Source organism: Calliphora vicina, chromosome 3 (genome assembly GCF_958450345.1).
Source record: "Calliphora vicina chromosome 3, idCalVici1.1, whole genome shotgun sequence".
NCBI lineage: Eukaryota > Metazoa > Arthropoda > Insecta > Diptera > Calliphoridae > Calliphora > Calliphora vicina.
The window spans coordinates 75,586,420-75,612,066 of NC_088782.1; the positions used below are offsets into that span (position 1 = coordinate 75,586,420).

Here is a 25,647-nt window from a genome sequence, read left to right on the forward strand (position 1 = left end):
TTGCAGTATACTTCCAATTGTCATAAGTTCTAAATTAAACGTCAATAGTCATAAATACTTCTTTTTGAGAGAGATACAAATCAAACTTTGAACTGTTCACTTCGCTAATCCTATTGTTCCATATTGGTAAGAATCCATATTCCAAATAATTGAATAAATAATTAGAAAAAATCCTAATTATTTTGTTTTATTTCTTTCTTTCCTTTTTTCATATTTATTTGTCCAATTATTCTGAGTACAAAATCTAAACGATTTTGTTTCGGCTCAGAGAGTTTGAACGACTTCCAATTCATCCAGCCCTTTCCCCCTTCACCCAGCTTCTCAGCTCAACACCTATAATTTTTCTTTATTGGAGTAACAACACATGTATGTGTCAAATAGAAAAATTATTAAAAATAATGACGAAGTCTAAAGTTATATACATTCGAATTTTAAAATGGCGATTTTTCGCAAATTTTTTTTTGGAAAAAAGTACTTTTCTTCTTTTTAAGTTATCGCAAATAATTCTAAGTGGATGTATTAGGAATTTATACTTTATGGAAAGCTAACTTTTCATCAAATATTCTAAATGACAAAAAATTTTAAAATAGTTGATATCGAGGGGACCAGTTCCAGCTTCGTTAATCGGTTGTTGTTCCAACTAAGTAGATGATTGGTCTGCTGTAGCTGGTCTAGGATAATGGTGCTGCCAACTGTCTGTGTATTTGGTGTAGTGGTGGTGGGGAACGTTGCTAATTTAATTCCTACCTTTTTCCCAGGGGGTTCTTATGTTTTTTACGTGACAGATTAATTAGGGAAAACTTAACAACTCGCAGAGAATTTACCTATCACTGTTATTTACATTCATAACAATTACCTATCACACTTCCTCTTTGAGCATGTGAAATTTTATTCAAATCGGACTTACCGTTTAGAAGTTACATATTTATTACCCTCTATTTTTTTTTCTATACCACTAAAATACCGTTACTCATGAAAGGTGTATGTACCTTACCGAAGTTAAGACAATAGTGGTTACTTACCATTATTGGATGGTTCTCCAGTATCGTTCACAAATGTTGGATTTTCCTTTCCATTTGTCTCTTTCCATTTGTCACGACCATCGATGAGAAATTGTTGTATTGTTACAGGACCTTCGTAGAAGTGCTTGTCGCCAAAGGTCACATCACTTGAATTACTAAGCGCTATGCTACCGATTTGAGGACGTTGAGGAACGGCTGATAATGATGGCACTGGACCCAAAGCCTGAGCCGCTCCAATTCTATCGCCAATAGCTGCTAATGCCGCTAAAGGAGATGCTGTCACGTCATTGCAATCCGGTACCACTTGTTGATTTAAGACCGTATGGCCACTGTTGATGTTGGGAATATCGGGATGTTTAGGTGGGTAAGTCACCTGGGTACCAAGTTTTTTTATCACATAATTTGCATGCACCCCCTCAGTATCGCCACTGAGATCTGAATCCGAATCGGAGTCTGACGTTATGATAGTGGAATTAATGCTGCGTATGGAAACAACAGGCGACCCACTACAGTGGTGCATTTTGGAGGGCGGGTTTTGGATTTTATCGTCACTGTTCGTAGACATAATTGATGACATAGACAATGATGATGACGTTGATGGTGACCGCTGTGGTGGGTTAATGAACTCATTGTGTTGTAACGATGGTGTATAATTTGTTGTTGTTGGCGTAACTCTCGTTGTCGGGTTTTGCAAATTCCGCTGATGACTAACATTTATCACGTTCTCACTTTCGATGACATTTTGATTTTGTTGATATCGAGTGTTAATGTCGCCGTTACTACTGTTTTCCGCTTTTAAAAATTGTTGCTCTTGTAGACGTTTTCGATGTTCTTCACTTTTTAATTTATTATCAGAAGTTGTAGAGTTGTTGTGGTTGTATTTGTCATCATCATCATCATCATAATTATCATTATGGCCATTGAAAATGTGATTATTATTATAGTTGTTGTTGGCTTTCTTATTGTTTATATTGTTATCTCTGATTTTGTTATTATTATTTAGTATTTGTTTATTGTTTTTGTGAAATTGTTTATTAAATGGGTTCACAGTTGTTGTTTCACTCGACGATGAAATCGTTGAGGGGAATGAATGCAAGTGCGAGGATGTGGGTGAGGGTGAGTGAGGTATCTCATCGTTATCACTTATATTTACTCCAGAGTCTGTTGAAGATGTACAGCTTGTTGATGTGCCCGTGTGTGTTCCAATATCATCAGATGCTTCATGTTCTTTCGTTTTATTCCCATTCTTGGTATTATTCACTTCAACTGATAAGATTCTTTCACTGTTGCCATTTATTTCCGAGCCAGTTTCCTTTGCTGTTATCGAAGGTGTGCTACTTGTAATAGTTTGGGCACTTATTTCACTTTGAATCAAATCATTACATTGTTTATTGTAATGCATTTTCTCCATGCAAATTTCACATAAATTTCAAAGCGTCTGTTTAAAACTCTACATGAATGAAAATAATTTTCAACGTTCCAACTTCAAGTTATCATTATACATATCTTTTTTATTGGTTCTTGGAACTGTTTTCTGAAAAAAATAAAATATGAACGAAAAACGTTATTTATTTATCTTTTTAGATAAAGAATTATATTATATATAGTATATTATATTTAACATGATTGCAATTGTTTCTTAATACAGCCGTTGTCTACTAATTAGAAAATATGAATTTATAAAATTATATGGAGTTAAACTATGTATACTTCGATATATAGTTTATGGCAGTGTTTACTGAATATCCATATGGCTAATAGAGGGGTCACACGGTGTGTATTGCATGTGTATTGTGACATGTATTGGAACATTTTTCCACATGAAAAGCATCCCTGCAGTTAAGCAAGTAGTCATTGTATCCCATAAAGATAGTAATTGTCACAAATGTCTTATCACTTGGCTGACAACAAGTGGGTCATTTGACACGTATGTGCTCTTTGTAGTGCAGAGGGAAGACAATTGGTTACTTTATACATAACAAGTAATCTAGTGTGAAGGCAATTGTCACTTAAGTGTCTCTAAGTAACTTTAAACGTTTTGTGAGTAATTCGTACAAACTGGTTTTATACAAATTGTGTTGATATAATTCTCATACAGTTTATTTTAATTGTTGCTTAAGTATTCTTAAGTCACTTTAAACCTTTATTTTGTACTACACTTTATAAAGCAATCCATTGGAGAGTTGTTGGAGGAAGGCTTGTTTACAACAAGTTTTATAAAATTCAACATATTTATTGTTATTTAAATATGTATTTATTAATTAGATATACAGCCCAATTATGAATAAAAATTCCCCGGGAGTTTTTCCCCTTTTCTCATTTTTCCTATTCAAATTCAATGGGAAAAAACTCATAATTGGGCTGATATATACACAGCCTCAAAAGTGAGTAAACACCCGCGAATATTTTGATTTTTTTAGGATCATGAAACTCATTATAGTCCGACTTAAATCTTTTTTTTCACAACCGAATATATTATTCTACTCAATCTCCAACAAACCGGAACATTAAAATTTTAATCGATATAAATTTTAGGATTTTCATTATCATAAAAAAATCAAATATTTTTTGGTGTATACTCACTTTTGAGGCTCACTGTAGTTAAAAACACCAATTGTATAAACTAATAGATAACGTGGAAATTATGAATCGTATGTATAACGTGAATTTTTAACTACACATGGAATTCCATATGTATCGATTTCATGTCCCAATACATATGGAAACATATTGTGTGACCCCCCTTTAAGGTATTATCGAATATCTGGAGATATCTGTATATTTAAGGCAAGGCTGTGGTCATTAATGATATAGCGGGTGTCTTTACGACATCTAGGTTAACCTACGATACACATTAGTACTTCGCTTAATTTATTTACATAGAACAAATATTAAATATTTCTGATATAACATCTGGGACTACATATTTTAAAATAGCTGCTGCGGTTTAGGATACCTTTGGATGCGGTTTATTTTAGCCAACGATAAACCGCATCCATATGTGATATAATTTTACCAGCCTCTTCGACTATTCCATAAATGGATTTATTTAAACAATTTAAAATACATATATTGGCCAAACTTAGAAATCAAAAATGTTTTAACAAGATTACAAGTTCCTTAAATTACTGAAATATTAGGAGATGAATGTGCAATGGATGACTGTAAGGAAATAATAGTCACTGTGTGTGAAATCAATGGTCTAATTGAAGTTGACAAATGACAAATGTAGGATAGTTAATGATAAAGTAGCTGAATAGACAATATCTAAGTTAAGTTTATAAATCACTTCTATGGTCTTAATAAATAATGAATAGGTCTCAGTTTATTCGATTCAATGATTAAAAAAATAGAACTTCATGCATTATTTTACAAAAAAAAATTGTTTGATTGGTTGAATGAATTTCATTATGAATTAATTCAATAATGAATGAATTTTACTCTAATAAAAAAAGCCTTTGAATGAAGCTAAATAATTTCTGTTAAGAATGATTTTATGGATTGAAAATAGCTTAAATTGAATTAATTAATTCAAAGCCTTGAACTACAATTTTCTTTATTCAGTCAGTTTTCGAAAACAGCTAAAATTATGGAATAATGTTACGCCGAGTAACTTCGGTTATTTACATCTACACAACACGAGCATCTACCAAATTCACAACAAGAGCAGTGTTGTTAATTCAGTACGGCCGTATTTTTTAAGTTTTTTTTACCAAAATAGTCCCTATATTTTTGCTTTTGTAGAAACAAATTGTCTTCGGAACTATATACAATTTGTAAAGATTCATATACAAATTGTATAATTTTGCGTACTTAAGCGGTGCAATTTTGCATGCGTGTAACTTTTTATAAGAGAGATAGCATATTTTTTATAAAAAAAATTCGACCATTCGTAGGCCCGCAATATCTAAAATACCAAAAAAAGATCGAGCAAAATTTAAAGAAATAAATGAAACCTAAATATCTCTTGAATTGAAAGAGATAATCTACATATGTAGATCTTCTCAAGGACTATTTATAATTTAAATTTCAGCTCATTTGGATCACAAACGGATATTTGGCGATTTTCTTAAAAAATGTGAGAGCCGATGTGACCAACATTGCGGTGCCACATATTACTAGGAAGCTGAACAACTGTAAATCAACTCGAAAACACCTCAGTTCCCGAGATACCGAATTAGTAAAAAAAGTTTCTTAATCACTGTGTCGTTACCCCGTAAAATTAGAGTATTTTAGGTCAACTACCGTTGCCGCTAAAATACCGTTACCGAAATAATCATAAATGTAAATAAAAATAATTTGAAACTATAAAATTATAAGTTTTTTAATTAAATAATTGAGTTTATTGAAATCTACAGAATTTAAAGCATAATTAATAAATTACCAACTTATTCAAATTATTTTTAATTTTTGTAAATTTTTTTAACTATTTTATTTTGTATGAAATTAATGTTATCAATAAAATACCGTTATCGAAATAAACCAAGTTGGCGTTACATTTACTTTTTGATGTTTTGAATCGGTATCCAACTCCATTATAATACAGCAGTGACAGTTTGCAGCGTCATTTAATTTAAGTCTTACTTATTGACGTTGAACAATTGATCAATCGGTTCAAAATTCCATCTTTTTTGAAGATGTATTATCGTAAAATTGTGTAGAATTTAAAATTGTTGCCTTTTTTTAGATGTTTTAAACACGTGTAATGAGTTAAAGTAAACAATTTATTTTTTTTACGAATTTTGAATTTGAGGCTCTGTGTCGATTATTAGAATAAAGAACATATTCGATATACATACATACATACTTGTACACAATAAACATTGCCAAATATCACAATATTGTTTTTTATTAAAAAATTTATATTTAATGTTTCTTAAATACTTTACCAAAGTACGTGTATATTGTTATATGTACTTTAATCACCATATGGAGAGAACAAGTTTTGAGACCTAAATTGAAAACATGAAAAGATTTTCACGTTAAGTGACGTGTGGCTCATCCAAAACATACATATTTTACTTCAATGTTTATTTTAAATTGTTTTCGTTGGTGCAAAGACGTCATTGTCTGGTTTTAATTTTATTTATTTATTTATTTATATGTTTAAGAAATATGTCTATATAGAATTTAATGTGAAAGGAACTGTGGTTAATACAACACTTAGTTGGTGTTATAGATTAATTGCGGTTTAAAAATTAAAAAATAACTAACTAAACTGTTGATTCTTTTTATTCAGCTAAAAATCACAATTATTTTAATTTTTATTGAAATCGCTTGTTATTGAGAATAGCTCTAGCATTGACTTTTCGTTGTCGGACTTGTGGCCCAATAATTTGTAAATTCAAATATAATTTATGCCTAAAATTATTTCCTTCACTGTATAAAGATTTATATTATTTCTGAGAATACTAAAAATATAATTATACACATACATACACTACTATATATTGTACATACATACATAACTACTTTTTTTTTATCATAAGCTTGATTTATACAAAGAGTTTATTTTATTTAAATTATACGATAAATACACGCAGTAAACTGCAATGACGCTGATAACTTTCTTGAGAATATTTCCACAAAACCATATAAACACAATACTGCCCTTAAAATAAATGTGGTATTTGCGATGCACAAGTATTGAGGTAATTTAATTACTTGAAAATTCATTGTATGTATATGAAGGGTTTGCTGCAGTTCTCCAAATTATACTTCAAAATACAAATTTTAAATATTTTTAGGTAAACAAAATATATTTTTTTGTCCACACAGAGGAAACAGATTCGTTGTGGTAACCGAATTTGTCGCCAATCGAATTTAGTCAGTTGTATGTACTATCTCAGTAATCAGTTGCAACTACTGAATATTTTCGGTAGACACAACTGACTTTTGAGGAAAATAATTCGGCAGGCATAACTGAATATGGCAGTGGTTGTAATTAATATATATTTTTTTGGTTTTTCCAAAATGTTATATTTTAACATTTATGTTTATTTTAACATTATTTTATGTTTTTTTAATCTTTATTTTATAAGTAATTTAAAAAAATATAATAAAAATGAACGGTAACAGAAAAAACATTACAATTTGCATGGAAAATTACATTTTGGAAATTTGTCTGATTTTCAGTCATCTCTGAAGCTTGGATTTTTGTCCATTCTTTATATGGTGTTGAAATTCCTAAGAAATATTGTCCTTAATAGTACGTCCTTGACTCGTTCGTTGATGCTTGACGAAAATGGTTTGGAAATTGAGTCAATAACTGCCTGGTTTCCTGCCTCTTTCTTATTACTTAGCCATTCTGCAAAATAATAATTCAATAATGTTGGCCGTATCATGTCTCATACAATATTTTATATTCATTAAACTTACCTTCTTTAATAATCTTGAGAAGATTTACATACATACGTATGTGTGAATGATCTTAATTTCTCTCCAATGGGATTACTTAATTTATTAGAATCTTCGTTTATGTTTTTAATATTATTAATTGTACAAAAAATTTTTGGATTTTTGTTAATATTTTAATTTAATTTTTATATTTTTTGTTTCTAAATGTCAAAACATATTCAACAACTATTGCCACAATTACTAATAGGTTGAGAACACAGATTCATTATTATCAGGGAAACCGGAAATATGCTCTAAAAAAAGCGTTTTAGGCGCTTTAAATATGCAGTAAAAACTTTAAAATATGCTCTTAAAATTTAAAAAATATGCTCTTAAAAAAACAAACTTTTACATAATTTTTAACCAAAAAAAATTTACTTAAATTTTCAAATAAAAATCGTTGTCTATTGGATCTGAAAACATTTTTATACATAGAAAATGTTCTTTCGACATCAACTGATGTTACAGGAGCAAATTTAAAAGACAATATTTCTTTAACACTTAGAACGGTTAAGTTTGAATTAGTACTAAAATTTGATATTTAGATGGAGCTATTATTAAAATAGTGCTTATTTTATATTAAAACAAGTAAGAGAGCTATATTCGGCTGTGCCGAATCTTATATACCCTTCACCTAATTATACTTCAAAATAAAAAATTTAAATATTTTTAGGTGAACAAACATTTTTTTTCAGTTTTTTAATTTTTTGGAAAAAAAAATTTTTTTTTTTAGTTGAACATTTTTTTTCAGTTTTTTAATTTTTTGGATAAAATTTTAAAATAAAAAGCCATCTATTTTTCAATTTTGAATTTTAAACAAAGGAAGTAAAAACCTGTAACACAACAGCGAAAAATAAGTAAGACAAAATTTGTTTTTGATAAACTCAAAATATGCTATTAAACAGTAAAATATGCTCTAAAAACGCAAAATATGACATAAATATGCTCTTAAAACAAATATATGCAAAAATATATATTTAAGGGTAAAATATGCAAAAATATGCACTAACAAATCGATGCCAAAATTCTTAAATAGTTCTGAAACGTGTAAATATCTTATCCATGTGCTCATTAGACTCACCAGAAAAAACATGCATTTGCATATTTTGGTTTCCCTGATTATTATATATCTTTTACAATAACCGAATTAGATACATTTTCACAATCAATTATTGGTTATTATAACAAAGAACGTATAATATTATACAAATATTTTGATATTACAGAATTATTGATTGTAATCCTTATATTAATGGTTATGAAAACTAATTTACTAAATTTAATTCAGTTGTGTAATCCGACCAAGTCAGAATTACTTTTGTGAAGTCCCATATTGATTATACCGATTATATTTACTATTGTGAGAACCTATTTTCCATTACAATTATGCTTTTACAGTTATACGAGTAGAAAATCCATTGAATTAAAAAACATTTAGTAATTACAAATATTATATAGTTCCTTTTATTAAATTTTAATAATGACAACCGATTTCCAACCAATCTGTTTTCTGTGTGCAGTTTTTTTTTCATTTTTGGAAAAAAAATAATTTTCGAATTGTTATTTAAAATTTTTTTTTTTTAAATTTAATTTTTTTTTGGTGAAAAAAAATTCTGGTTAAAAAATACATTTTCCGATTTTGACCCATTGTAGGTCATCTTACTATGGTCTTATATACGTCGTTGTAAAGGTCTTTGAAATATCTATCACTAGATATCCATATTGTCTATATTAATGACTTAGTAATCCAGATATAGGTAAAAAATCGAGGTTGTCCTCATATCTCAGCCATTTGTGGAACGATATTTCTGATTTTGGCCAAAATATCAAATTTTGACCCCAAATTTTGAATATCCAACATCCTGATCGGAAGACATCGATTTCAAAAGTTGGTTCACTTGACATATGTATATGAATTTGAAGTTTAATAGTCAGGAGATATGATCAATATTTTTAAATAAAGTGGCTAAATTCTTCATCGGAAGGTTTCCCAAATATGGATGAAAAGGTTCGTTGCATCTCAATGCTTGACCTTTAATGCTTTGATTTGTGTCTCAGCTACTATTAGTTGTATAAAATTTGGTAAATATGTCTTCAGAAAATTGTATTTATTACAGTTATTGAAACGCTAGTGGACATCAAGAAGAATTTGGTAGATGATTCATCTATGTATATCAGGGGAATAATTTTTTACAAATCCGCGGGCATTTTTTATAAGTTTACTTCTTAATTTTACAATATTTACATTTATTGTGGTAATAAATAAATATAAATATGTTGACAGTTGAATAATTCCATTATATGCATAGACTTTATCTGTAATAGCAAAAGACAGTTAGTTGACAAAGAAGAATTACGATAAAAATAAACAATTTTTTTCGGTAATTAAGACTCATTCGATTAGCAACAAATTCGTTTATCACGGCCAAAATTGTTTTCTCTGTGTGATAAAAACTGAGAACAAAAACAATGAAATTGTATATCGCACTCGTTCAACAATACTGTATTAACTCAAAATTTTTAAAATTTCACTTTTTGCAAGAAATCAACTAACAACATCAATATCTATCTACAGTAAAAATTTCAACATATTCCGATTACTCTTTCATCTCGAAAACCACATTTGAAACCCTTTTCGTGATAGTGTAGTGACTACCTTGCTTAATCGACTCCTGAACAGAAACCACTACTGTGGTTTAAACTAACACTACTTGAAAAATGTTTTCATTCTTTCATATCTTCCGAAAACGTCGGCCAATTTAGTTAGCTATCCAACTTAATCTGAGCAAATGTTGCTCTTAATTATTTTATTTGTTTGTGTATTTAATTCAATCGATTAACCGTTAATCGGTTAACCGATTAATTTTGGACGGTTAACTGTTCGAATAATTTGAAATTGCCGATTTTCAAATAAGAAATAAACCGATTAATTTGTGTCGATTAACCGAAATTCCTTTTTTTTGCACTTTAAACTTTTTTTTTGTATTTATTTTTCCATTTCAATTCAAATACAAATTTCAAATTAGATATTTTTTGAACATCCAATAAACATGTTTAGTGAGTATGTATAACAACTGACATATTGAATTTACATGTATTTGAAACTTTGTTTGTATTTACATGTATAGACGAAACTTTTTTTTGAAATGAGTCTTTTATCATAACTGAACGAAACTATTAAATTAATCAATATCTAAAACAATCCAAAAAGGAATATTCTTGATTTCTCCAAAATATACAATCAGCGAGAGAATTTTTTTCAAGAAAAGTTTTATTAAATCTAAAGAAAAAAATCGTTTAAATTATATTCTTTTTATAAAAGATTATTTCAGAAGATCTCACTAAAACTATAAAAAACTCACACAACGCTCATTTGCTGCAACAACGTCATAATTCAAAAAAAGTCGTTTCGAGAAAAACATCTTTGAATATTTTATGACATTTTACTATTTCATAAATAAATTTTCAACAAGTCATGCGATTTCAGAAATTTAAATAGGAGATTTTAATATCTTTCTAACCTGTATTAAACCCAAATTTTTACTTATCAATTATACGAGAAAACATGAATTTTTACAATGTTTACAACAACAAAACACCATCACACAAAAAATAATTTATTTTTTTGAAAACTGATAAAACTTTATGAAAGATTATAGAACAGCGCATATTTTGTATTACTCAGTTCAATAAACACGGATTTTGAGTAATGATGTTGTTGCAGCAAATACGCGATATGTTTACAAAAATGATCTAGATACCTTATTTGCCATTTTTTATGTTTTTGTATACAAAATTCGTTGTTGTATTTTCAATTTGAAATGAAAATATAAATTATTCGGTTTATCGAATAATTTTAAATTAACCGATTATTAACCGATTAAATCTAAACCTCGATTAATTATTTGCTCGATTAACCGATTAAACCAGAAACCCGATTAATTGAATACCCTAGTATTTAAACTCGTATAAATTTATTTTCACTTAAAAATTTCTCTGAAAAAATTAAGCATTTATTTAAGTTGTAAAGATAAAGTTTTGATGGCTATTTAATAAAATTATAACAAAATTATACTTATATTAAATGATTCACTCGGAAGTCGTCTGATAAGTATCAAATACAATATTCAGCTCTATGTTAATCAAGTTTAAACAATAAGTTAGAACAATATTCATACAAAATATGTGCATATTTCCTGTTTAATAATTCTTGAATTTCAAGTACAATTGAAATAAAAACAGACAATGTAAAATTAGTTTGTTAGTATGTACCTACTTCAAAAAAAGTATAAACCCTTTTCGGTACATGTTTTATTGGAAAATACTGAATACATCCTGAATTGGGGTCCTTGTTTAAATATAATTTCATTTCTTTATATTTAAATAATTTTCCAAGACTTTAAAATTTTAAAATAATATACATACATATGTATAATTTTGAAAAATTTTCAAAATTTTCCGTTCAATTTCATTGGTTTCACAATGTATTCCCTCTACACAAGATGTTATTTCTTGCATTAATGTTCTTTGTTCGCAGTCTATTTTTAAATTAAACTCAGATTAAATGCAGCAGTCTGTAATACCCGTAAAAGTTTTCGCAACTTCTTTGTTTTGCAAAAAAAAACAATTAAGAGCGTATACAGACATACATATGTTCATATGTATGTATGTACATTAGGATGGGCCCGTTTGTATTGAGGAAAAATAAGTTTTCAACTTTTCCAACTAAAATGCACGGTATAATCAACCAGGTAGAATTCTTAGGGAGAGCTGTTAATTTACAGAAACGAAGTCAAATAAAATATTAGATGGTTTCTTTAGATTTACACCACTTACATCATTCCAATATTCTACTTTATCTGCTGGACATTTCATAAAATTCACATAGTTTTTTTCAAAATAACATTTACAAACACTATTTTCATAAAAATTTATATTAAACTAGCGGATACCCAGCGTGTTCAAATTTCAAAAAAGTTCCAAAATCCATTTGACTTTTTCTTTAAGGACTACAATTCCATTTAAATTAAATTTCTTGGATATGAGATACAAAAAAGTACTATAACTTGTGTTTTGCCCGTTTTATCACCTTAAAAGTACAAAAATCAAAAAAGTACCACACACCTGACCACTTATTTTGTACATACATTTAGATTAAGTTCGACTTTTAGCTAGCTTTATTAGTCCCGGAGATGCCTGATTTTACCCGGTTTTATCCATTTTTACCCCCTTAAAATTCGAATATCCTAAAATCCCTTCTTAGTGGATCTACACATACAAAATTTCAAAACATACAAATTTTCAAAATTTGGAAATTCGAAAATCGGCTTTACGAATGGACTTAATGTTTCAGAGTCTATAACGGACATAGGTAGAAACATTGTTTGTATTTTATATATACCCTAGCTGGGCGTCCCGGTTTCGCTCGGTTGCAATTAATAAATGTTTACATTGTATGGGAGGTACCACGCCCATTGTACCTATATAGGTCAATTGTGAATCTAAACCATCCAGGGACCAACTCAAACACACACAAAATTTTATCGAAATCGGTCCAGCCATTAAGGAGGAGTTGAGAGTAGAAATGAGAAACAAACTTTTTTATCCAAAGATTCATCCAAGTATTTCCTGACAAATAAAATTCAAATGACTGTTTATTTATTTAATTTAAAAAAAGAAAGCAAAGTCTTTTTAACAAACTTAGTTAACTATTTTCAAATATGCAATAAAAGTATGGAGTACTGGCTGACCCGGTACGCTTCGCAACCCCAATTAGAAGATAGAAATAGTACTATCAAGTCTCCCTTTGTGAATTAATAATAATTCAGGATAACATGTCTGTAGATTCAAGTATATTGGTTCATTGTAATGTGGATTCTAGCTCATTCAAAACGTATTATTAGTATAAAAAATATCATAAAGACCTACATTTTGTATTCCCACTCAGCATCATGAATGCCTAATTTCATATTTCTGGGTCAATTATTATAGAAAATGCAAAAGAAATGTACCACTAAAGTAACATTTTGCGAATTCTAACTCATTCAGAATCATGTGTGTCTAATTTTTAGGTTTATTATTATAAAATATTCCAAAAGTACTATTACAATAAAGAAATAGTACTATTGCAAACTATTATGTACGTAAGTAAAATAATTTAATGTAATAAAACGTACAATTAGAAGATAAAGTACCAATTTTAATGTACCAACTTTAATGTATATAAGCTAATTAATTTAATATATTAAAAAAGTACCATTAAAAGAAAATGTACCAAATTTTCCTTTATCCTCTTGAAGTCAAGTTTGAATTTTTAATTCGTAAGCTTTTCCTATATTATCAACGGATTTTGTTTCTATAACACTTGATATTTAATAAATTATCACAAAACCGACCGAAACCGAATGGTTTAAAATTTTTTAAAACCGAAACTCTAGATTAATCGTTTTTAAAAGACGCTTTCAATGCCTTGTCTGAATTTTTCTTGTAAGTCCAAAAATATTATAATGTATTCTAAAAACAAATAAATTATAACACATAGTTATTTAAAGTTGTTAGTTAAAATGAATGCATTTCAACGTCATATAATTTTTCCGCTTCGAATTTAGTTCGATTTTAATGCTAGCTACCAATCAGAACCAATCCAATTTTTATTTTAACATCCAAAACTATTTTAAGGGCCACACTAATGTAGGTATAGAGCAGGGTATACAAATAATAACAGAAATTCATTTAACTCATCGAGATAATGAAATGTCATTAACAATTTTAGAAATTTTAGCTATGTTCAATAACTAAAAGTTGTTACTAGTTAGTAACAATTGTTACTGAAAAAGCGTTCATTAACTCAAAAAACTTTCAAGTAGAGAAAAAATCAAGAGCGTATAAATTTTAGAGAGTGCTCTCTCGTTGCAAACTATTACAAGTTCTATTTTGAACTCGTAATAGTTAGCAGCTTATATTTCAAATGTTTTGTATTATTGTTTATTTATTTACAATTTAATTTTTGTGGTGAAAAAATGTAAAAAAATAATTTTCAATAAAATTGAAGAATATGTGAGAATTTATACATTTTAAAAGGAATAAAATAAGAAAATTGTGTGTATAAAACAATTGTTACTGGAAAAATTTTCATTTACTTTTTACTATTTTTGAGAATTTAAGATTTTATTTTGATTTTATTCTCTCGTTGCAAGTATTTACTGGGAAAGTAAATGAACAGACCTTTTGTAAATACTTACTTACAGGAGGGTTTTTTCGTGTTAAAATTATTTACGGGATTTCATTTGAAAATTATTTTAGATCATTACCGGAGGTAGATCATTGTTGTAAATTCCGGGACTTTTAATATAAATGTTGTTCCCAAAATGACATTTTATTTTGTCAATTATGTTAAAAAGTTATTGATTATGTGACCAATTTATTTTTTTGCTGGTAGAATAGTTTAATAAAATTGAGTTTTTTAAAAAGCAACAACTTTCTTAATATAAAAGATTGAAGTAAATATTTGATAATGTATATTTTAGGTTTGATTACATATACATATGTATAGTCAAATTCCCAGAAATGAAAGTAAACTCTTACGTTTTCCCGGAATATAGGTAATTAAGTTAGAAAAGTATAAAGTTTTATACGAGTATTTAACGGTTTCTTTCTCTATTGCATCGCTTTATATTTACTCATAAAATATTATTAATAATTAAACAAAAACAGCACGATAAGACATTTTCACAATTCAAATGTAGTCATGAAATGAAGAGTATTTATTATTAGAGTTGGCACTTCATATGATAATGTCGAAAGTAGCTGGCAAACTTTTTAAGAAACAAAATCTGATTAAGTTTTAAACAAATATTTCTTTGTATTTTGCGCAAACAAATGCAAGGATATTTGGCATTTTTATAATATCAAATATCGCAATCAAACAATATAAATATAAATATTTTTAATAACAAAATAAATAAGATTGTGTGTATATCTCGGACAATTTACAAAGAAGATAGCACAAACCTCTCTATGTACACAGAGAAGAAACTCGAAGACAACTTAAGCAATCCCACAAAAATTTGGCAATGGCCTGCAAATGCTGAAATACTTCTCAATGACTACTAAATACCATCCGCATTACTTAGAAGTACTCGAATAATGGCTTATTTATTATCTGATATATGTATAACTGTTTATCTACTAGTCACTTACTGTGAATTCTTACTCACTCAGTGAGTTATTGAAGTCATTACTTGTAAATAGTTTAAGTAATATTAAAGTAATGACTTATTTATAAGTGGTTGTGGTGTATGTACTTGCCTCCAATGGCAACACCATGTTTAAATAATGAGTGCTATCGGCACAATTGCACTCATTATTTAAACAAAAAAACTCAAACAAAAAAATTACTTAAAAAAGTTACACATACGAGTGTTGTTTTTGTTTTCACATAGTTTTTTCTACTAATACATTCTCACCACTTAGGTTTCTGACAACTGAGTTAGGTCTTTGACTGGAGAGTTTCCGCTCTATGTCTATTCTCTATGGTTAGAATAAAAAAATAATTAATATGAAATTTTCGAAAACAATTGTGAAACATTTTTTGATACACAGAAAAAATGATTGCTTAAAAATTTTCAATAAATTGCCTATTTGGCTTTATTAATCAAATTTAATATTATTATTATTATTAGATTGCAAATTAAAATTAACATGCTCTGTAGTTTTCATAAGCTTTTAGGACTTTTTAAATATTTCCCCGTTGTTAAGAAAGGATTGCTGCTGGCCTTAACGTGTCTGATGATTACAACTTGGTTGTAAATTTTGGGTAAGCACTCTTGACCATATATGAGGCTATCAGCGCAAAAGTGATGTAACCTCAAACTATTTACTTAGGAAAGAATGGGGATTTTAAATTTGGTAAATATTTTTTTGAATTTAATTTTTTATGTGAACATTGGGTGGTATTATTGATTCCGAACGGAAAGGAAAATTTAGCGGTAAGAAATATCGATCGATATGCAAATTCCTCCGATATAAATTTTCAGCGAAGTATATTTAACATCCCTGTTTTAATTAATTACGAGTTAATTTTGTTTCAGCTGATGGTGAAAAAAAAACATTTAAAGACAAGTTTATTATTTAAAAAGTAAAATAAAGTGTTTTTTGGTGTTTTTGGTGAAATATATGTGAAATATTAAAACGAAATTGTTTATATTAGCTTTTCCATGAATAATCGTATTTAAGTTTAACAGAACGCTAACATCTTCTGTGCAAGTTAGTGAAATTTCCTGTTTCAGCTAAGAGCTGTTTATTCTTTAAGAGTTTATATTTTACACCGGTTTTGTAATCTGTCAATACCTACAATACAAGATCAAGTTATACTCGCATAAACAAAATGTAGATAATAAAACTGGGTAACCTTTCTCCAGCCGCCAACATATTTTAAATTCGATCCGGAACCATTTAATGTTAGTGCTAAATCTTCCCAGAATTTTTTTACTTCAGCTAAAACCACAAGCAATGTCTTGATTTTTTAATTAAATCAAGTTGATTTAATCAACCATTGCTTCTACTTGCAATCAGAAACGGAATGAATAATTGCAAAATTTTCTTTCGCACGAAAAATGCCCATTATTTCGATTGTTCTATATTTTATTCATAAAAATAACTTCAAAATTTACAATATGTGTGTATTTTGGTATTTATTAAGTTAATATTAGAGTAAGATCGGGTAATGTGGTATAGATAAAGAATTTCAAGCTAATAATATGCCAAAGAAATGTGAAGTATGAAAATGGGCAACGGAAGATTTGAAGAACGCTATCTGAGCTATTAGAAACAACAAATGGACATTTTTTTTCGCATCAGTCATTCAATGTCTCCTACGAAGCGAAGAATGTATTGAGGAGCTTCTGGTAAGCTTGGACAGCCGCCAACTTTAACCGAATCCATTGAAGATGATTTAAATAAAACGCAACTCATTTACAAATTAAAAAACTATGTATCGGTTATGTGGTTTAGTATAAAATATTAAAAGAACATAAACAATGGCTTGTTTATGGGTTTTTTCTGTTTTTCCCAAATTTCTCTAAAACTTGAACTTAGAAGACTTTTTATTTCATGGATGTAAACCTAACACTTCTAGTAGAACCAGCTGAGAACTGTTCCAATCGAATTAAGATTTTAAAAATTACATTACCCGAACTTACTCTATAGGAAACAAGTATAAGGAAATTTTTTTTATGGAAATTTTTCTGTTGGTAATATATTTTTCCAGCGATTAGGAAGTTCCAGTTTTCTGGATCGTATATTTCTGTGAAGAACGAAACTAAGACATCTGTACTGTCCCCCAGAATACATAATGCACTTTTGCTCTATTACTAACCTGCGAATAGGTAAACGGTATCCTACGAAGACAAAAACTCATACTTACACAAGTAAATACGGATATATTTTAAGTAAAAATTAACTTTTATTTTAATTTTTCTCTAAATATGTTAATTTTGTTCCTACATTTCTTCTTCTAGTGACATGAGACTCGTTAATGGCCTGGGGAATTTTTTAATAACTTTAACATTTTTCAACCAATTTTTGTCATTTACAAAGACAATTACATACACATTTTGATTATTTTGCATTCAATTGCAAAAGTAAGTATTTAGTAGCCAAATGCTTACAAAAACTGAAAAATTTACAGTTTGTGGATAATTTTTACCCAAAGAATATATAGGGTTAAACTCCAAAAGATGTTTTACTGTAATTTTCATTAATATAAATAAATATTTTTTGTTTGAATTTTTAAATATTTTGATTCATTATATTGATATTTTAATAAAAAAAAAATTACGAATTGTAGTAGATTGTACTGAGATCTTGTTTGAATGAATTTGTCTTGAATTGTTTACGGGCAATGCAGTTGAAATTTATTCATAAGCAATAATCATTGGTATTTTAGACAATTTGCAAAATAGTTTTTTGTTTATTATTTGCGTATTTTTATTGTTATTTATCATTTCCTCATTAAAATATTTGTGAATTTCAAACACATGTGGGTACGCATGAGTACTGTCATGTTCTCTGATACAAAGTTTTATAATTTAAATGACCTTGCGAATAAATACAAATGAAATTGTCAATCAGAATTGTATAATTTAAGATTAGTATGCACGAGGGTAGCTCAATAAGTCCATGATATCTACTTACGTACATAAATCCATACTTGTATTTATGATACAGGTAATAATTTTGTAAATCTAGAGTAAAAAATTCTTTCTGTTGCCAAAACGTAAATAAGTTTTTTCGTTAGAGTAAGAGAGAGTTCTTTATAAGTTGTCTTCTTAAAGTTACAATATTTAGATTCGTTGCGATGGCCAAATTTGTTGCTAATTGAATTATTCTATTATATATATCCATAGATTTTTAGGTTCTAGCAACAGATAGTTAACAATAATAGATCTTTACTACGTTCGTTTTCTGATAATTTTATCAGAAAACGGAATTCCTAAATTTTTAATAAAATAATAGAATTTATTGATTTTATACCGATGAAAACTACGACTGTGACAATACCGATCAGACACAATCACTTTTGAATATAGTTACATATTTTATACTTCTTTTAAAATGCTGGGAAAATTATAGGACAATTTATTCGAAAAAATAACTGGTTTTTGGTTCAATTCAGTATTAAAAAATTCCCGGGAATGAAAAGATTTTTTAATTTCTTTCTTTAATTGCCACCCTCGTATTTTTAATATGTATACGTAAATATTCATTTATTTCTCCTTAGGCAGACTTTATTGTGACAACTCTATAACATAATTTTGCACTTTTTTTATTGTTAGAGTCGTAATCAAGATTTAATTATAATCTTCACAAACATAGACAAATGGCACTTTCATTAAAAACAAGTCACAGTGTAATTTAGAATCGTATGTATATATCCTTCACCTTACACTAATATGCCGGTATTTGGCAACATTATGGATTAAATTAATGCTTAATGTCTGGGCCATCTAATTTTTTTTTAATCTAAAAGCCTTATGTATTATGCCGATTATGTAATGTCTGGTGGCACCACTGATATTCGGAACTGCCCAATTAGTGCACCAAGCATACTTTAAGATAAATATTTAAAACCATTTTTGGTGAAAAAAAAAATGGTAAAACAATGGGGCTAAGTTTTCGGACAAAGTGTTAAACTTATTTACATACTACATGAATGTTAATGCCAAATTGGGAATGATCCTTACAATATTTAGTATAGTTTCTATTAACTAAAGAAAAGAATTTGGATTTATATCATTATGAGCATATCGAGCCCTTAGCGCCAAATTATCGTAAGCGACATTTTCAAATTAAAATTTTCTCAGAATATCAAAATTGTTAATAACTTCAAAATTATAGGGGGTAAGATTTTATCGTAAGTCAATGTTTATATTTTACAGTAAACGAATTTTATCGTGGTATAAAAAAAAAGAGGGAAATAAATCTGTAACTTCTAAATGATTAGATTGGTTTAAATGCGCAAAGAAGAAGTGCTGTTGAGTTTAAGTTCTGAATGTGGACCTCATGGGCCCACCGGGTATGTTACATTTTTAAAACTATCGTATTTCTTCGTTTGTGTTCCGATTTCAAAAAAAAAATACAGATATAGAATCTTTTCATCGAGTGCTACAAAAACCTAGTGGCTATCAATTACCTCTTATAACTTAGGATATATTCGCATTTGAAAATTAAATTTTCAACAGTTTTACCCAGCCTACTCCAGTTTTTTGAAAACAGCGTATCCAAATATTTTCCGATTTTCTCCAGTTTTCCTTCATTAGACTAACAACATATGTATGTGTCAAATAGAAAAAGAAGTGTTTAAAAATAATGCCCAAGTCCAAAGTTATATGCATTTTAATTTAAAAAATTTTAAAAAGTTGATTTTTCGCTAAAGGAAGGGAAAAAAGAACTTTTTTTCATTTTAAATTATCGCAAAAAAATTCTAAGAGGATGTATAAGGAATTTATATTTTCTGAAAGCTAAGTTTTCATAAAATATTTTAATTGAAAAAAAATTAAAAATTTTTCTTACCAGGGGACCAGGTCCTTTCAAAAAACAACTATTTTTTTATGTAAAATTAAAATTTATGGCAAAAATTCTCAAATCGTATATTCGATATCAAAATATAGTAACCGATTTTAGATGACCCAATATGCTTTTAATTATTTTGTAAAGGGTTCCGATAACTTAGACCCTGGTATGGATATTAGCCAAAATACTAAAAATTCCATTTTTGGGATTTTTTGGGAATTGCAGAATTGCTGATAATAAATTTAAAAATTCGTTTTTAATTTTCCATTTTGAATAGAAAATTTTACATAACTGTGAAATTTCATTAAAAACTATTCATTAATTCGAAAAATTTTTATCTATGCAAAAATTCAATAAAAAACTTTTTTTGTCATATTTTTCAATAAAGTATTCCATGAATTTTTAATTGCCAAAAGTTATAAATATTTTTGAAAAATAGACAAATAGCTTGAACGAAATTATATTATATCGCATCATAATATTTTTAATTTTATGTACAAATTTCAAAATAATCGAAAAAAACCTTCTCCTGTAAAATTTGTGTTTTGTCGCTTACGATAATTTCGCGCTAAGGGCTCGATATATTAGTGTCTTATTTAGTCAGAAGACAACATTCATGAGCTTTGGAACCTTATTCCGGGAGGATATTTGAATGGGGTTAGGATAAACCATGTACCGATAAATATCCAACCATAGATTTAAGTTAACTCATCAACACAAAACTCACAGTTGAAACTTTTGATTTGAATAGGAGAAAACACTAAAATGTTACTATGTGAAAGTATTTAAAGCTTACTACAACATTTTAAGGTCAAAAATAATAGTCTAAACTGACTATATGAATTTTTTAATTTAATTGGTATATTTTAGGCTAAATTGGTATGCAGTACGAAATGAATTTGACTCTGATTGTTTTTTTGCTATTATCAAATTGTTTATTGTCCTTATTCATAATCAATTTTTATATCCTTCACCTTCGTGAGAAGGGTATATATAAGTTTGTCATTCCGTTTGTAATTTCCACAACTTTCCGAAGCCCCTAAATAACTTTGGGGGGGTTCACAAATGGCTGAGATATAAGGGAAAAACAGGAAATGGACCAGAAAGACCATAGTAAGTTGGACCTACAATGGGTCAAAATCGGAATAAAATATTTTTTAACCCGAGTTTTTTTTTACCAAAAGTTTTATTTTCGCTAAATATAATAATTGAAAAACCAAAAAAAATTTAAAATATATGTTTAAAACAACAATTTTGTTTTTACAAAAAATGAAAAAACAACTTTGGAAAAAAAAATAAATTTTGTTTACCTAAAAATATTTAAAATTTTTATTTTGAAGTATAATTTGGTGAAGAGTATATAAGATTCGGCACATCCGAATACAGCTCTCTTACTTGTTAAATTTATAAAAGGTTTATAAAACTGAATTTTCATACACAATTAGTTGTATAAGCCTTTGATAAATTTAAAAACTGATTATGAATAAGGCATTTTCTATTTATTTTTTTAGTTTTTGTATACGTATATTTCGAGAATATATATATATATTGTTTTACTTTAAGATAAAAATCTGTCACGTACAGCATGTCACGTACGATATTAAATTTTGTTTATTTTAAAATCATCCCAAGATTGTTTTTATTTAAATATGGCGGAACATCTGGTTATGAACGGTTACAATATTTTCATAAAACAAATACTATGGCAAACAGAAGATAAAGAGTCCTATGATTTACCGAAATTTTATTTCAATTATTACATTTGATCGCAAGAACAAAGAAATTGTTTTATAGCCAAAAACAAGGGACATTTTGTAAATATAACAAGTAAGAGTTTACCCACCATAAATATGTGACAATAAAATATTTTTATGATATAGGGGTTATATGAGGATAGGATCAATTATGGACCGATCCTCACAATAGTTGGTAGACGGATTTAGGTTCATATAAAACTTGTTTATGTCCAATTTCATTGCGATATTACTTATTATAAGACAATCCAGGCCATCAGCACCAAACTGGTGTAGCCCACAAATTTTTTTGGTTGCTGTTCTGGTGTTGCATACAGTCCCTTCATTTCCAAATATCAATACAAAAGTGGGGTAAGCTACCTTTTGGTATTCTAAAGCAGATGGAGCTGAAAAAGTCGTATTTGCACAGAGCTTAATATAACAAAGTAATGTAGCAAAAGTGGTGTAAGTTGAGTATACCACTAAGTAAATAGTCAATTATGATAGGTCAAGTCATTTTCTGAGGGGGACCTTGTAGGGTCCCAATTTTCGCCATACTTTACTGTATAATTTCAGAGTACTTAGTACTAATTTGTGCAAAATTGTATCAGTATTGCCGCATAATCAACATATTTATGACTGCTCAAAATGTATTCCGGGGGGATATTTGTATGTGGGCTAGATGAAATCATTGACCGATATTTCACATTTCCAACCTTATCAACAAAGAGTATTTGTGGAAAATTTCAGCCAGCTAGCTCCTTACGTTTTTTCTACAGACGAACATAGCTACATCGTCTTAGAATCGTATGCGGACCCAGATTACGTATACTAATGTGGGTATTTTGAAGTGTTACAACCGGAATGACAAAATCAATATACCCTTCTTCCTTTTTTTGATGGTGAGTATAAAAATGCGTATTTTATATAGGTATAGACATGTATAATATTGATAATTATAATTTATTTTAGTAGTAAATACCTATATGTATATTAAATCATTCACATAAGTATTTAAGTATCTTAATACCCATAAATAATTTTATATTTACACCGATATGTTGTACATAATATAACAATTTATTTACAATGAATTCTTATATACTTATAAATGGTTGAATGGATTTATTTATGTACGTACATTTTGTTTGTTTTTAGTTGGAATTTAGTACTTGTCTCAGAGGTTGTGTACGTTTATAATTTTTGCACGAACAAATAAATTTAATTATTTATTTATTTAAATTTTGTATTAATTTCGAATTTGTTTAAACAAAATTCTCACTCATACACTTATGCAAGTGCTTTTGAGAGGAAAGCTTTAACTCGTACTCATTATAATGAGGAGCCAAAAAGCTTGACTTAATATTTTTATTATTTTGTATTATATTTACTACTTGTTAATTATTTTGGTTTGTTTTGTTTTCTTTTTATTTTTTTTTGTTGTTTTTAGGCTATTTAATTTACTGATTCACTTTGCTGCCTAATTTTCTTTAGAATTATTCAAATTAGCACTATTTTTGTTTAATTAATTAATTATTACTCGTGTTAATAACAATGCGTTCTGTTAAACTCATTCGTTGGCATTGATTATTTTATTATTAATTAATTTTTTCAATCTATGGATTTGCATTTGTATATAGATACTGAAAAGCCAGCCCCAGTATTGATCACACACAAAAATCGCGAGTATCGCCCATTAAGTCACTTTCCGTAACAATCTGCGATCAAAACGATTCGTTTAAAAGTTTCAGATCAACTAAACTCTCAGTAAAAAAGAACTGTATTTGTTGCTCAATGTTGAATTTCTCTTTGAAATGTGCGTTTTGTATATGTATTTACATCAGGGATGGCAAAAGTAATATAAAAAATTCTACCAAACAGCTTTAACAAAATGTAATTTTTCGTCTCTGATTGTAAAAAAGTATTTTTTTTAAAAAAAACTGCAAATGAAATATTTCTTTAGTTGTAGTTAGATTCAAATGTGTAAGAATAAGATTTAATTATTTAAAAAATTAATTTATAAAAATAATTTTTTTTTTGTCTAAATATTTCATTATATTTTGAACTAATTTTTCATTTTAATTAGAAACTTGTTCAAGGCATTAGAAAGTGCAGTATTAAATTTTTATTTAGAATTTTCGGAATACAAAATTTTATTGAGGATAAAGCTAAAATAGTCAAATTTCAGACAAATATTTCAAAACATCCACCAGAATTATTATACTCAAAAGAAAAATATGTTTTAAGCATTATTACCCAAAATTTAAAAGAAAAACTCCAAAAAAATAGGGTAAGTAATGTAAATATAAAAACCTCGATATTTGGAAAACGCGAGCTGACTGGAAAAAAAAACAAGTTTAATATAGTAATGAGGATTCATCAACTCGTACACAACTTAGTTGAAATTTCGGGCAACAAAATGTGGGCTCCGCTGTGTAATGCTCTTACTCAATTTAAACAAAATCAGACCTTTTAAATCTGGAATTTAAGGTAACATGTTTGTAATCTCCTTTACTTACATATAACTTTAAAATGCTTATTTAAGGTATTTATAGACGGCAATACTGAGTATTAACACTTTTCAAATTTAAAATATTATTCAAATCTTTCGGTATGTCAAGAAATCGTTTCGAAAAATATATTTCTTGTTTACACGATAGTATTACAAATATTTCATTTCTTTGTTCATTGAAATTTTTCTGCTAACTTTATTTTTATTTTATATTTTCTTTACATTTTTGTTTGCCTTATTTGTTTTTATAAATACATACCCGATACATATGAAAATAAAAAGTTTTTGAATTGTTTTAAACAAATTTTTAATACCGACCGTAAATCAAAAAAATCATTTGTATTTTTTAAAAATCTAATACAAATTTTGTTTAGACGATGAAATTGTATTATGATACTTGAGTTTTTGAGAAATATTAATACTCAGTATTGCCGTCTATAAATACCTTTATTGGTATTTTTAAAATCGTAGGGAATAAAAAACGTATAATAATTTATCAGTAATAAACTGTAATTATTTATTTAAAATTATACCAAATGATTCAGTCCCATTGTACTTTTCGGAATCGAATTGTATCAAAAATGTACAATTGTACCAACTTGGCCATCTCTGATTCACATTCATTCGGATTTTAATGCACGAGTATATTCATTCAATTGTGTTTACGAGAAAATAAAAACTAAACAACAACGACAGCCACAAAAATATAATATTTCGAGTTCACACTTGCTCATTTATTTAACCGATCATCAACTAATTAACGGATTGAAATGATCGTGACTAGATCGACAAGTATTGTCAAGTATTGATGTTATCATTCCCAACATATATTACACAAATGTCCACATTTTTAATATTAAAACAAAACTAACTGCCAGTGGAAAGAAAAATGAGTGGACTAAATTGTGTATGA

The 25,647-nt window shown here is 28.1% G+C and overlaps 1 protein-coding gene across 4 annotated transcripts in view; it reads right to left on the minus strand.

Annotated features, from left to right (window-relative positions):
* The window catches only part of LOC135956060 (peptidoglycan-recognition protein LC-like), a 45,855-nt gene extending 21,888 nt beyond the window's left edge, over positions 1–23,967 (minus strand). The window contains exons 1-2 of one of the 4 annotated variants that reach the window (XM_065506543.1): positions 23,364–23,962; positions 1,023–2,556 (exon numbers count right to left, since the gene is read on the minus strand). In XM_065506543.1, coding sequence (XP_065362615.1) covers positions 1,023–2,433 — 1,411 coding nt within the window. In that variant the 5' untranslated portion in view covers positions 2,434–2,556; positions 23,364–23,962. Of the gene's footprint in view, positions 1–1,022; positions 2,557–23,363 lie in introns of all 4 variants that reach the window. The other 3 variants (XM_065506540.1, XM_065506542.1, XM_065506539.1) reach the window with 3 other exon arrangements.
* Positions 23,968–25,647: the final 1,680 nt, after the last annotated feature.